Genomic DNA, 14,953 nt, shown 5'->3' with positions numbered 1-14,953 from the left:
TTTTCTTGTATTTTTTGTTCTTTTCATTTTGTTTTGTTTGTCGCTGTCTCAAAGTCGTTAGCTTCCCCTTGCCCAATTCCAATTTTTAAGGAGTTATTTTCTTCTGTAAGTTTTTGGATTTCTTTTTTCCAGTTGATTATCTTTTCATAATTTTCTTGCATTGCTCTTTATTTTTTTTCCCTAATTTTTCTTCCATTTCTCTTACTATCATTTAAAGTTATTTTTAAGCTCTTTGAAGAACTCTTTTGGGTCAGTTCCCTATGTATTTTGAAAATGAGGCCTTTTTCAGAGACAGTGGCTATAAAAATTGTTGGCTCTCTGCTTCCCTTCTAATCTTGGTTGTGCTGGCTTTATACAAAATCTTTTTAATTTAATGTAATCAAAATCATCTATTTTGTATTTCATAATGTTCTCTAGCTCTTGTTTGATCATAAATTCTTTCATTCTTCATAGATCTGATAGGTAAACTATTTCTTGCTCTCCTAATTTGATTGTGGTATCACCCTCTGTGTCTAAAACATGTATCCATTTTGACTTTATCTTGATATACAATGTAAGATTTTGGTCTCTGCCTAGTTTCTACCATACTATTTTACAATTTTCCCAGTAGTTTTTGTTAAAATAGTGAGTTCTTATCCCAGAAACTGGAATCTTTGGGTTTATCAAAAAATAGATTACTGTAGTCATTGACTACTGTGTCTTGTGTACCTAACCTCTTCCACTGACCCACCACTCTATTTCTTAGCTAGTACCAAATGTTTTTGATGATCACTGCTTTATAATGTGATTTTAGATCTGGTATGGCTAAGCCACCTTCCCTTTATTTTGGTTTTTGGGGGGTTTTTTTGCATTTCTTTTCATTAATTCACTTGATATTCTGGACTTTTTGTTCTTCCAGATGAACTTCGTTATAATTTTTCCTAGTTCTATGAAATAATTTTTTGTAATTTAATTGGTATGACACTAAAATAAGTAAATTAACTTAGGTAGGATTGTTGCTTTTATTATATTAGCTTATTCTACTCATGAGCAACTCATGTTTTTCCAGTTATTTAGATTTGACTTTATTTGTATGGAAAGTTTTTCGTAATCGTGTTCATATAGTTCCTGGGTTTGTCTTGGCAGGTAGACTCTCAAATAATTTATAATGTTTACAGTAACTTTAAATGGAGTTTCTCTTTGTATCTCTTACTGTTGGACTTCGATAGTAATATATAGAAATCCCCATGATTTCTGTGAGTTTATTTCATATCCTGCAACTTTGCTAAAGTTGTTAATTATTTCAAGTAGTTTTTTAGTTAATTCTCTAGGATTCTAAGTATACTCTCATATCATCTACAAAGAATGATAGCTTTGTTTCTTCATTGCCTATTCTAATTGTTTCAATTTCTTTTTCTTCTCTTGTTGGACAAGCTAACATTTCAAGTTGGTCCCCAACTGAAAAATGGCCAAAGGATATGATCAGGCCATATTCAGATGAAGAAATTAAAGCTATCTATAGTCATGAAATAATGCTCTAAGTCACTATTGATTAGAGAAATGCAAATTAAAATGACTCTGAGGTACCACACCACCTCTATCGGATTGGTTAACATGATGAAACAGAAAAATGGTAAATGTTGGAAAAGATGTGGGGAAATTGGAACACTAATGCATTGTTGGTGGAATTGTGAATTGCAATGTGCAGTCATTCTGGAGAGCAATTTGGAACTATGTCCAAAGGGCTATCAAACCATGCATACCCGTTGATCCAGCAATACCACTTCTTAGTCTGTATCCTAAAGGGATCATAAAAATGGGAAAGGATCCACATGTCCAAAAATATTTATAGCAGCTTTTTTTGTGATGATAAAGAATTGGAAATTGAACAGGTGCCCACCAATTGGGGAATGACTGAATGACTGGGGTATGTGAATGTAATGGAATACTGTTGTTCCATAAGAAATGATGAGCAGGTAGACTTCAAAAAAAACCCGGAAGAACTTACATCAACTGATGGCTGAGTGAAGTGAGCAGAACCAGGAGAACATTGTGCACAGCAACAGTAACATTGTGTGATGATCAACTTTAATAGACTTGACTCTTCTCAGCAATGCAAGAATATTACACAGTTGCCAAAACCTCATAATGGAAAATGCTGTCCACGTCTAGAGAAGGAACTCTGGAATCTGAATAGGGATCAAAGCACACTATTTCCTTTTTTTTTCCTTTGTTGTGGTTTTTTTCCCTTTGGTTCTAATTCTTCTTTACCATATAACTAATGTGGAAATATGTTTAATATACATTGTACACGTATGGCTTATATCAGATTACATGCTGTCCTGGGCAGGGAAGAGGGCAAGGAGGGGAAGAAAATTTAGAACTTAAAATCTGATAAAAGTGAATGTTGAAAACTAAAAAATAAATATAAGAAAATTTTTTTGGGACTTATGACCATTTCCAATTTTTCTTTGAAGTAGAAATAGTTGTTTTAACTCAGTTACTATCTTCTGAGTTTGAACCCAGATCTTCTCTATCACCATAGCAGCAATCAAGTTCTCATTCTCTCTCTCAAGCAACTTATTTCTTAACTGTTAATCTGATGGGCTATAAAGTTGGGCTCCATTTCCTAGTTGTGGGAATTGAACAGTGGATAAAGCACTAGGATGAGCCAGAAATGAAAATGGCAAACTTCTCCAGTGTCTTTGCTAAGAAAACCTTAAATGGGATCAGGGATTGTTGGACATGACTGAAATGACTTGACAGTAAGGGAGGGATACTATCTCAAGCTTCAGGTTTTTCATGCTGTTGTTTTCTGAGCCATATCCAAGGACCTGACTTCAAATAATCCTCTGTGACCCTGAGCCATGACTAAGGCCTCCAGCAATGTTGTCACTGCAAAAGCTCTTACTCCTTGTAGTCCCACCTAGGGTTGCAAGCTTCAGCTCACCCTTCTATCCTGGAACCAAAAACAGTAGCCCCACTCTCATTTAAGTGACTACGGCCAGGAAGGCCCACCTCCCCTCTGTAAGTACTCTTATAAGTGTATACTTGCTCCTTACCTACAGTCACACCCAGGGACCCCCTAATGACCAGAGGAGAGCCCTGCAATCTTCCCTTGATCAGCTGTCTGAACCCCACACTATTAGTAGGTCAAAAGTTCCTCAGACTGAATCTGCTGCCACACAGCTGCCCCTAGGCTTTGTTGTTTGTTGATTTGGAAGTATCTACACTTTGGTCAGGCTAGACCACTACTTGAGAGGTCAGGTATTTCTTAAGATCCTCCCAAGTTATCTTTGTCCAGACAACTGCTTTATCCTGATTTTTAATCATTTCTGCCACGCTAAAGTTCACTTTGAGGCATTATTTTAAATTATTTTGGGGGAAATTTGGGAGACCCCTTCCATTGTAATTTCCTGCCTTATTCTGCCATCTCTTCCCAGAATCCTCTCTGCCTTCTTACTATTCTAATTTTTCTCTCTACCAATTTGATGGTGTTACTGGATAAAAAATATTGTACACTTGGGTAGTTAGAAATATACTTACAATAGTCTGGTAAAGTAAGCAGTTTAAGAATTATCTCTATTTTACAGACAAGAAAACTGGTACTTGTAATACTACCATATATGTAGCACTTGTAAAGTTTGCCAGTCCTTATCTGTTAGTTGTTGTGGTGATTATTCCCATTTTACAGATAAGAAAACTAAGGCTGAGAGAGATTGTGATTTTTCTAGAGTCATCCCAACTAAAGTCTGGGGGCATAACTTTTAAACCTTGCTCTCTCCACTGAGCCATGTAGCAGCCTAGTTGGTGAAGTGACTCACCCAAGACAAACCAGGGAAGGGTTTAGGGCTTCTGCTCCCAGACCCAAAATTCTGTAATTTGTTTTTGTTTTTGTTTTTTACTAAACCTGCAATTTCATTAGTGTAAGAGGCTCCACATATAGATCTTGTCTATGCCGAACTGTATTTCCCTCTGTCCTGTCCCACCCTCCATTTATTCTATTCTTTTTTGACCTGTCCCTCTGCCAAAGTGTTTGCTTCCAATTACCCCTTTCCCCAATTTGCTGTACCTTCTATTGTCCCCCTCTATATCCTCTTCTCTCCCCCACCCCCATTTTCCTGTATAGTAAGATTAGCATCTGTACCCAATTGAGTGAGATGTTCTTCCCTCCTGAAGCCAATCCAATGAAAGGAAGGCTCCATCTTTCCTTTCTTGCCCTCCATCGTCCATAAGCTCTTTCTTCTTTTATGTGAGATGATTTACTACATTCTACCTCTCCCTTTCTCTTTCTCCTAGTTCATTCCTCTCAATACTTAATTTTCTTTTTTAGATATCATCCCTTCATATTCAGCTCACCCTGTGCTTTCTCCCAGCCCGGTGTTATAGACTCTTCCTGTCGACCTTCCAGATTGTCTTGGGTTGGAAATTTGCTTCAGTCTATCCTTTTGTGGCTTCTGCTGTTCTAGAATTTGTTTACAGATTTTTTTGAGGGGTTTGTGGGGAGAGCTCTAGCAGGTCCCTGTTTCTACACTGCCATCTTGGCTCTGCCCAGAAAACTTCTTTTGCTCTCCTTTTCTCCTTAGTTCATAACTCCTTTAGAGCACTGGTTATCCTAATTAGGACATGAATTAATTTGTTTGTAATATTTAGTATTTTTAAAAAATTGACTTGTATTCCATTAAAGATCTGGTATTATGGTATGACTTCTTCCCCCAACTCTCCAAGGTTTCTTGCTGTATCATGTACTAGAAAAATCTAAGGCATGTTAGTCTGGTACTGAATTTGTATGTCTTCTGAGAAGTTTCAATTGAACATTCCAGCTTTAGGTATTTTTATCAGCCAAGAAAGAATTGTAATATATATACTGTAAGGAACCAGTTAAATAGAAGGAGGAAAAGCAAAGAATCAGTAAACTCTTTGCAACTGAAACGATTAGGCAAGAACTTGGATATTTTTCCAAAAGATGCATTGCACTTATAGGGAAAGTGAGACATACAGTAAAATGAAACGCTCCCTGGTCACAAAGAGCTTGCTTTTCAGTGGGGGAGATATAAGAACATATATAAGTATGTACAGAATCAGTATAAAGAGAATAATTACAACGTAGTTAAGTAAGAGATAATTGGAGAAGAGAAGCACTGACAGGGGAGGAGAGCCGAGAGAGGCTCCTTGCTGAACATGATACTTGAGCTGCTTCTTGAACAGAAGAATTCCATGAAGTAGAGCTGGGGATTTTGTACATTCTAGAGATGGGAATATCTTGTGTGAGGAGCAGGGAGGAGGTCAGCTGGCCTGGACTTAAGAGTAGAATAATATCCAGGGAGCTTGGAAAGATTGAAGAGCAGGTTGTGAGGGTCTTTTTAAAAGTTACACGGAGGAGTTGATAATTGATCATAGAGAGAGTAAAGAGCCCATAAAATTTTAAGTAGGAGAAGAACATAGATCTTTATTTAAGGAAAATCAGTTCGGTAGCAGTGTGCAAGATGGTTGAAGTAGAGATTTGAGGCAAGGAGGACCAGTTTGGCCTTTGCAGTAATACAGGCAGGAAGTAAAGGTTTGAACAAAGGTAAGGAGCTGTGTATAAAGAGAAGTTATCAAGTGCTGGAGATGTGATAGAAATAGAAAGATTTCACAGTTGGTTAACGCATAGAGTGAGGAAATGAGGATTGTGCCAAAGTTATGCACCTGGTAAACTGAAAGGGTAGTGTGGTGCCTTTAGCAAAAATAGGGAAATTGGAAAGAGGTAAGATTTTAGGAGAAAGAGCTCTGTGCTGAGTTAAAAAAATGATTAGTAAAACATGGCCCCTTTTCCTTTTAGAAAAGGCAATGATTGTTGTCAGTGATTGTAGAAACAGCGCTGAGTTGCATGAGTGTGTTCCATGCATGACTCAAGAGAATTGGTTAGAATTTTAAGTAGAGTGGATGAGCTTTGATTCATCAACCAGTGCGTGGTACTACTAATATTTCACTTAACATTTATGCTTTAATTCTATCTCCCTCTGTTCCTCTCCCAGTGATATTGAAAAGAATTTTTAAAAAATAGATTGTCTTGTTGCTGGATTTTTTTAAAGGCGTGTTCTGTTGAGATTGCCAGACCTGGTTCTTCATTTATGGTCGTTCCCTTGAAAAGTTTCCGCACAAGCTTTTTTTTTTTCCCTTTATTCCTTTAGAAAGTGTTGACTTTTAAATTGCAGGATATTAACAGCAGTTTGTTACTGCTTTCTTCTCCCCTCTCCTCCTTTTTCCCCTTTAGGGGCATTCTTAGGATAAATGGGAATTTTGGCCTTTTGGTTCCAGGTTTCTGTTTTTCATGCTGGCCCTAGAAAGTGGTTGCTAGGAGTAGATATTTTTGAATCTTTTTTTCACATGCTGATGTGGGCAAAAAAAATCAGATGTGAAACTAATTACAACTATATTTTTGTTTGGTGTTCTGAATGCCACACATTAAATCATTTGGTTCTTGTACCTATATGTTCAAAATATGGATTCAATTTTTTGCTCTAACCAAAACTAAAAATTACTTACTTTGTACAGAATACACCCCCATTAAGGCAATACTTTTTTTTTAGCATTTTACTGTGGTCACTTCATAATACTATACGTAAGTTACTTGGCATTTCCTGTTGCTCATCTGAAACAGTAGATTCCCATTCTTTGTCATATTTTGAGCTTAGACTAGTTATTGAAGCTGATTCAATTTAATAAACATTTATTGAATGCATATTCTGTCTGGTACTGGAAATACGGAGAAAAATAAACCAGTAGCTGCCTTAGGTTGCATTCTACACCTATGGAAGATGGCAGAATGAACACAGTCAAAGCAACAGTACCATCCTGCCTCTTACTGCACCTTGGTGCCTTTGGGGGGAGGAGGAGGTGTTGGCTAGGTGTGGGCAGGATTAAAAAAAACAAAACAAAACTTGGATCAGAAGCCGACTAGCAGCTTGTTCCCTTGCCCCATACCCAGGCTTAACTCCACCTGGAAAAGTCATAGTAGAACAAATCCTAGTCACTGCTTGCTGGGCCAGTTACTTCCTCAACAGCCTTCAGTGAAAAGATAAAAAAGCAGGAACATGGAGCAAGTGAGATAGAGACAAGAAATTACTCCAGGGGACACAAGCTGTGATATTGGACTTTATTCTTGTATAACAAACTTGCAACCCCATGGAATGCAGAGTTAGTTTCTAAGTGGTGATGTTTTAATAAGGATGAATAACCAGAATAACAAGCAGTGTCTTTATTTGCACTGAATCTAAACTAACAGTAATTTTAGGGATCTTGGGATCATAAATTATCCAGTCCACCCACCCCCAGCCCCTTTTAGATTTAAGAGAATTGTTATATATTCCTAGACAGCTTTGGAAATGTATGTCTGCCTCTATGTAGTAGGCTATAAATTTCCCCCTTTCAGAATGTAGAGCTTCAAACTAAATAGGAGCAGACCTAAAAGACATATCAAAGAACTGGAAGTCTGAGCAAATAAAATATGTTCTATTAGCAATACCTTTAAAAAAATTAAGTAGAGCATATTAGCTTTGCAGATTTTTTTTTAGTTATAAAGATACTTTTAGAAATCACAGTATTACACTTTCTGAGGGTGTGTATGTGTAAAATACAATTTAGTCAAAGATTGTATGTAGGAACAATACTCATTGAAGCCAGGAAAGCTCTCATTTTATTTTACATTACTTTTGAATGTGTAACTCCTAAAGGAGTACAATTGCTAAGGCCAATACAAGGCTATTTATTTCCTGTTCCCGATTCAGATTTCCCCCTTGTTCCTCATTGGTTAAATGCAACTTCCTGAACCTCCTCTTTCTTGTTCTTCTCCTTGATATGTTCTCCTTCCCCTGTCAGGCATCACATGCGCATTTAAATTAGCTTGCTCTGTCCTGGGGGTGTGGTGGATAATATTAAACAGCTCATTAAGCATGCATACAGACTTCTGACCTTTTACTTGATCAGAAGCCTGGTTCTTGTAGGTCACAGCTCTGATTGGAACCAGTCCTCTCTGACTGACATCCTGTTGTCACTCCTCTCACTCCTGAAAAGCTGGAAGTAGTGTTAATCCTGTGGAAACAGTATTCCTCCTTTTGTTTCTCACATATGTATGTATGTTTCTAATCAAAAGCCAGACTAGGCTTATGTAGTGAAGGAGTTTCCAGCCTCACCATGTCCTCTAACATTTAATTATCAATTTTATAAAAGCTCCAGGTATTTAAAGTATGAGTATCCAGTTAAGAATGTTGTGGTTGGGTTAAACATGTCGTTTGAAATGCTCCAGAATCTAGGAGATGAGTTAGTGGGTTTGATGCCTGGACTCTCGTCTTGATCGTTAGTACTTGGCCCTTGCCCGTCCAGTGTTTGGGGTGTCGTGATCCTTACTGTGTTTTAATTGGCAGTGTTTTCTCTTTTTAGCCTCTTGTGGCATCTAGGAATCGTCTTGAATTGGTCCCTAAATCTAAGCAGTTGTCAAAACTTGTTACTACTTTTGAACTATTCTCTTCTCAATTGTTGCATCTTCTTCCCTTGTAATCAGTCTTCTTTTTTTTAAGTGTACTGAAGCCATTATCAATATACAAGATTAAAGAATTTTTCACTTGCGAGGAACCTTTGTTCACTAAGTCCATTTCTGTCATTTTACTGATAGGGAAAATGGGGCCGAAGTAGTCATCTTAATATACTGCTTTTTGACATCTGGTTGAGATGTATCTAAAGAATTATTCTTGAAAAGTTTATAGGTGTGGTTTTTTTATTCTAGAACAAAATGAACTCCAAATTAACTTTAAATTTTGCCAAATACCTTCAAGAGTAGTATAGTGTAAAATTATACAATAACCAATGACTCCTCAAATATTAGGAATTATGCCAGCCATTCCCTATGTCAGAACATCCGTACTCTAAAAAAAATTTTTTTTTATATTTTCTGTTCCAAATCCTCCCTCCATTGAGAAGGCAAGCAGTATAATACCCATTATAAATGTAAAGTCATGCAGAATATCTGTATTAGCCATCTTACCTTTTTATATATGTGAATATATATTATAATGTAAATAATATAAAACAACTTGAAAGATTCCAAATACTTGGTGGGTACAATAATCTGAAGTAAATAGTGGGAGTCTCCATGGTGCATACGTGAAGCTAAAGACAGCTCTGAATGGCAGAAGCAACATTTGGATGCACTTCTTCCATTTCATCTTACCAAATGTTTCTTGTGATCATAGTATGTTAGAGCTTGGAATCAGGTTCTTAATGCTTCTAGATTAGAAGCATAGATCTAAAATTATGTAACATATCACATACACAAATTAATCACATTTAATATCCATATTATTCTGTTTAGCAGCTAGAAAGCAAAGGTTTGGGGTCAAAGAGAATCCTTACATTTTGTCTACCCCCATCCTGGCCTCCTTATATGAAAAGGATATTTGAGGATGAATTTTAACAAACTACCTGAAAGGCCTTGACATATAAGTACTGTCCATTGTTAGAAATGCTGTATGATGAGACCAGGGTGCTAAATCGTCTGATTTCATTTTATAAATTGATCTCTTCAAGATTCAAATTAGGTTCTACCCTGTAACATGAAGGTCTACAGTTAAATATTTTCTTCCTGAAAAAAATTCTCATATGAAATTGCTTATTAATTAGGGAGCTTGAAGACTGACGGGAATAACCTTCAGGAGCCTTGATCTCTATAGAACAAATGTTGGAATTGCCTTGTAGCATGGTCTGTCAACAGTAAGAAGAGAGACTCCCCAGTGTCATTTTTACCCTGTGCCAGCACATACTTGACTGTGGAGGACTAAATAAATACTAAGTGGTACCTACTGGAGGTCTCAATTTACAACCATCTTTGGGGGCTTTTCCTCACCTCTCTTTTCATAGAAGGTACAATTGTGAATTTGTGACTCCAGAAAACAGTGTTCTTTCTTATTTTCTAACACATCTTTTTCACCTCTAAAATTTCTGTAACCCGTAATACTACGTTGACCCTCGTTGATAGAGAATAGTAATAGTAGTTTCATGTTTTAACTGGAGACTGCTTTAGAAACGTAGTAAAATTGACTATGCAGCAATGTTAATTTCCCTACTTTTAGAATATAAACACTCCAGTTATATCCTGAACAGGACATGACACTTTGTTATCATGTGCCCCAAGATCTGTGTAGTATGTGCTTGTCTATATTTCTAAGTGTTGTTTTTGCATCCATGATGCCCTTTGCTATTACCAAAGCCCAGATTTTTTACCTAGAAGCCTGGCCCCTATAGTTACAATCTGAGTGTTTTCAGTTCCAGGTTGCCACATGTAGACCAGATTCTTTGGCAGTACAAATGTACTTATGGTGATCCAACCTACTGCTGGTATGGAGTTCAGCTTCTGGTTACTTCTACATTATTTGACTTCTCATCTACCTAGCCAGATTCCTACTAAAATTATGTTTATAGAATTTTTTTATTCCTAATCTCTTTTTGACAAAGTGAAATAATCGGTTAAGATCAGAAGTTATATGGTGTTTCATTACACTTGATTTCTTTGTTATCTATTAATTTATGGATCTTACTGATTACCACTGTAACTTCCTAAAAAAATGAAGATATTTTTCATATTATCTTTGTCCCTTTTCTAATGCTGGGAGCACTTAAAAAATTTTTTATTGGAATCTTTTGTTTTTCACATCATCAGAATTTCTCCTAGTATCCTTCCTAGGGTTCTCTTACTCATCCTATGTAAGAAATAAGGGACAGTAAAACTACATACATCAAAAAAGCCTGAAAATGTCTAACGTTTCCCATCTTTGCAAAGAAGTGGGGTTGGAATGATTTTCTCATGTCGTTTCTTTGGGGGCATGCTTGTTCTTTGTTGTGGTTGTTTTAAAATATTTTTATTTTTTTCAATTACATGTAAAAATAATTTTTAACTTTTTAAATTTCGAGTTCCAAATTCTCTCCCTTTCTTTCCTCTCCCCTGCCTGATACAGCAAGCAATCTGATATAGGTTATTCATGTGCAGTCATGCAAAACATATTTCCATATTAGTCATGTTGTGAAAGAGAAGGTAGACCAAAAATACCCAAATAAATGAACAACTAAGAAAAATAAAGTTTAAAAAAAAAGTGTGCTTCAGTTTGCATTCAGACTCCATCAGTTCTTTCTCTGGAGATAGAGAGCATTTTTTTTTTATCATAAGTCCTCTAGAATTGTCTTGGATCATTGTATTGCTTGAGAATATTCACAGTTGATCATTACACAGTGTTTTGGTTAAGTGTACAATGTTCTCCTGTTCCTGCTCACTTCACTTTGCTTCAGAAGTTCATTGAAGTCTTAGGTTTTTCTAAAAGCATCCTCCTGGTCATTTCTTGTAGTACAGTGGTATTCCATCCCAATCATGTGCTACAACTTGTTCTACCATTCCCCAATGGATGGGTATCCATTCAGTTTCCAATTCTTTACCACCATAAAAAGAGCTCTTGTAAATATTATTTTACATATAGATCCTTTTTTTAAAAATCTCTTTGGGATACAGACATTGCTTGATCACAGATTTATAGCACTTTGAGCATAGTTCCAAATTCATGTTTGTTCTTCGTAATTTGTCAGCGTTCACTTGGTTCCTTCTATTTATTTTGTGTATATTGTTTTCTTAGCTCTGCATTCACCAAAAAAGGAGCGCTGCATTTGCGAGGGGCAGAACAATATAAAAATAAACCATCAGTAATCACTTCTAGGCCTGTCTGAATGAACTACTTGTACAAAGAACCTAGCTCATGATTACTTTTTTTTTTTCCCATGGAAAAGAACGGTTTATTGGAGGTGACTAAGAGGAGGTGGTAGGCCTGTTTCCTTCTAGCATGTGCCAATTCTTAAATCCAGTGCACCTTACTCTTCTTCTAAGACTAACCTTTTAAGGAGAATTAGCTATTCATGTATGAAAGTGGTATAATTGGCCAGTAATAATTCCATGATGGCTTAGGGGACAATGCCTCTTATACATTCTAATTAAACTGCCACTGGTTTTCTTATCTACCTTTGGATGTCACTTTAATTTGTAGCTAGTTTCTCCATCTTCCTAAAGTCCCACCACATAATTCTTTCTGCTTTATTAGAACATTCAGGCTGGATGATATTTATGTGAAGTGCACTGTAACTTATTTGGAAAGGAGGTTGTAGATATTAATCCATGTGAGAGGAGTAACATGCTTATAGGACTTTAAAGAGACAAAGATGTTTTAAGTATATAATAGTAGAGAGGCATTAAAAGATGTCTTCAGTGACCAATTATGATTCCATTTTCATTTTAAGACCTAGAACCCAAGTGGGAATTTTCAGCTTCACCTGAGAATGAGTTTAATAAGGATAGCTCTTAATTATACCTTTATCCAAGGACAGGTCTTCAGTAGCTCTGTCTTACTCATAAACCTAGGAGAGGAGCAGATCTGCTATTTGGAAATTAATAACCCCAAATGTTAATACCATTGAGAGTAGACTTTAAAGTCAGATTAGCTTTTTCTAGGAAACTCTGTACTGGTTATTTTTAGCAAATTCCTCTAGGCCCTGACAACACCAAATGTCTTGGAAATCATATGTTGAATAGCTATATATCTCACTTTACTTGAATTTTTTTCTTCACAAATTTACTTGGTGTGAGCAACACATGTTGAGTGTCATGTGTAGCCCTCTGCATCTTTCAATTAATTTACATGTTGGAAATAAAGGGATGTGACCAGTTACAAGATCTCCACAAGATATACATAGGGAGAATTTTAAGTCAGTAATTGCTTTTCAAAAGAACTTTGAGCCAGCTTCTTATGAATGCCATGTTGTGTTTTATGTTTTGTCTAGTCTTCCAAAAAACCCAAAACCGCAGAAGCAGATACCTCAAGTGAATTGGCCAAGAAGAGCAAAGAAGTGTTCAGGAAAGAGGTGAGGATGTAATCAAAGCTTATGAAGTTAGGTCATCAGTTCTGCTTTCTGTTTCAAAAATATATAAGGACACACTCTCTCTCAGAATAGAGGGGACCAGAAGGTAAAATCACCCAAGAATTTCTATTTCATGGCTATATTTCAGCCTTTTGAAGGACTAGATTTTTACCTAATTTCACATAACTCTGTGAATATCTGGATAGTTAACTTCCTGGGTTGACAGTTGTTGGGTTCCTTTCCTATCACAGATGTCCCAGTTCATTGTGCAGTGCCTGAATCCTTATCGGAAACCTGACTGCAAAGTGGGGAGGATAACCACTACTGAAGACTTCAAGCATCTAGCCCGAAAGGTATTCTCGCAATCCCTAGTCCTTGATCCCCAATTTTTCCCCATTTCACTGAGTTTGGGTGTTCAGGGTAGGCCTAAAGGATATCATTCATACCAAAAGTGCGGTGGCCTTTGGCAACTTTGATTGAGAGTATAAGACAGTTTCCCCTTTTGAGTACCCAAGGAAGGAGAGAATTGGCTGACAACTGCTAGCAACTGGGCTTCATATAAATGTCATTGAAAGCCATCCCTAGGAATTCTGCGGGGGGAAGGGTTTCCCCTCTTCAATTACCCATTTGCTTGTTGGCAGATGTGAGTAGCACTAGACAGTCTACTTTTTGTTCATAAGCCACCTTATAAACTTTTCAGGATCCTTAGGGCAGTGGCAAAAATATCTATACACTTCCCCCCACTTTGCCTGTTCTAGTGCCCCCTCATTTGGTACAATGGCCTTATGAAGAATGTATCTTATACTCTTAGGTGGCTTTAGATGGCAGGATTAAGTCCCAGTGTCAGCTTACCCCCACACTGATTTATCTACCATGGTCTTTCTTGTTCCCTTTTTCCTTTTCCTTGGGATGGGCACTCCACATAGCTGACTCATGGTGTCATGAACAAGGAGCTGAAGTACTGTAAGAACCCTGAAGATTTGGAGTGCAATGAGAATGTGAAACACAAAACAAAGGAGTACATCAAAAAGTACATGCAGAAGTTTGGGACTGTTTACAAACCCAAAGAAGACACAGACTTGGAATAAACTTTTAATGGGTCAGCAAAAGCGGTTTAGAGTGGGAAGACAGAAAGGAAAAAGTTAACTCAATGAGAGAAGTCCATGGGCCCCTCCAACCCATTTCCTACAACCTTGTCAGGGCTGTTGCCACTGATGACTCTTGGCACTTGAACCCTGTGAGTCATGCAAAGTAAAGAAACCATATTCCATTTAAGACAAAACGAGGCCACAGTTTCGATATGCTACTGGGGTAGGTGGGCCAAGACTGTCAGGAACCTGGGAGAGAGGCTATTCCCCTCAATGTATTCTAGGCCTGACCCCGATTCTCTAACTTGGGTCTCCTACTTGGCGGTGCTGTTAGCGCACTGACCCATGCGCACCCCTTCCTCCCCACCCCACGTGCCGGGGAATCTGTATTATATTTTAACGTATATGTGAATATATTGATAAATATTTTTTTCTGGGTTTTGTTTTCGTTTTGTTTTGGGTTTTTTTTTTTGTTTGTTTTTGTTTTTGCTTTTAGACTATGCGTGCTAAGATCACGGGAACACTTTGTAAGGATAGTTTGGGTTCTCCTGCAAGGTTTAATCTGTTATCATGTAAATATTACAGAGTAGGCTACCTCTAAGTTTCTGGTTAGCCTCATGCTATGTTGATAAGATTGATTTTACTGCTTAAAATCATTTTACTTTATCCAATTTTTACTGAACTTTTTATGTAAAAAAAATTAAAATAAAATCAATTAAAGAACTTGGCCTACACTTCACCTATAAAATTAATTGGTTAAAAAAAAAAAAAGCTTTAAGAACCAAATGAACCAAAGCTTTAAGAACCAAGACATTATGAGTTTGACTTCCCAACTTTGTTATGGGTGGCATTACAGTGATATGAACTAAAAGGGAAAGAATACCTTGTATTTCATAGGTCCATGTGAGACAGTAGTAGTCAGTCATATTATGTGGCTTATAGTTCAAGAAGTGAATGAT

The 14,953-nt window shown here is 37.0% G+C and overlaps 1 protein-coding gene across 2 annotated transcripts in view; it reads left to right on the top strand.

Annotated features, from left to right (window-relative positions):
• Positions 1-14,717, top strand: part of SETD2 (SET domain containing 2, histone lysine methyltransferase) — a 142,863-nt gene extending 128,146 nt beyond the window's left edge. For both annotated transcript variants that reach the window (XM_072653431.1, XM_072653422.1), the window contains 3 exons: positions 12,829-12,909; positions 13,158-13,259; positions 13,833-14,717. In XM_072653431.1, coding sequence (XP_072509532.1) covers positions 12,829-12,909; positions 13,158-13,259; positions 13,833-13,994 — 345 coding nt within the window. In that variant the 3' untranslated portion in view covers positions 13,995-14,717. The remainder of the gene's footprint in view (positions 1-12,828; positions 12,910-13,157; positions 13,260-13,832) is intronic.
• Positions 14,718-14,953: the final 236 nt, after the last annotated feature.

Source organism: Notamacropus eugenii, chromosome 1, assembly GCF_028372415.1.
Source record: "Notamacropus eugenii isolate mMacEug1 chromosome 1, mMacEug1.pri_v2, whole genome shotgun sequence".
Lineage (NCBI taxonomy): Eukaryota > Metazoa > Chordata > Mammalia > Diprotodontia > Macropodidae > Notamacropus > Notamacropus eugenii.
The sequence above is the reverse complement of the archived record's forward strand: the minus strand, read 5'-3'. Positions and strand labels throughout refer to the sequence as shown.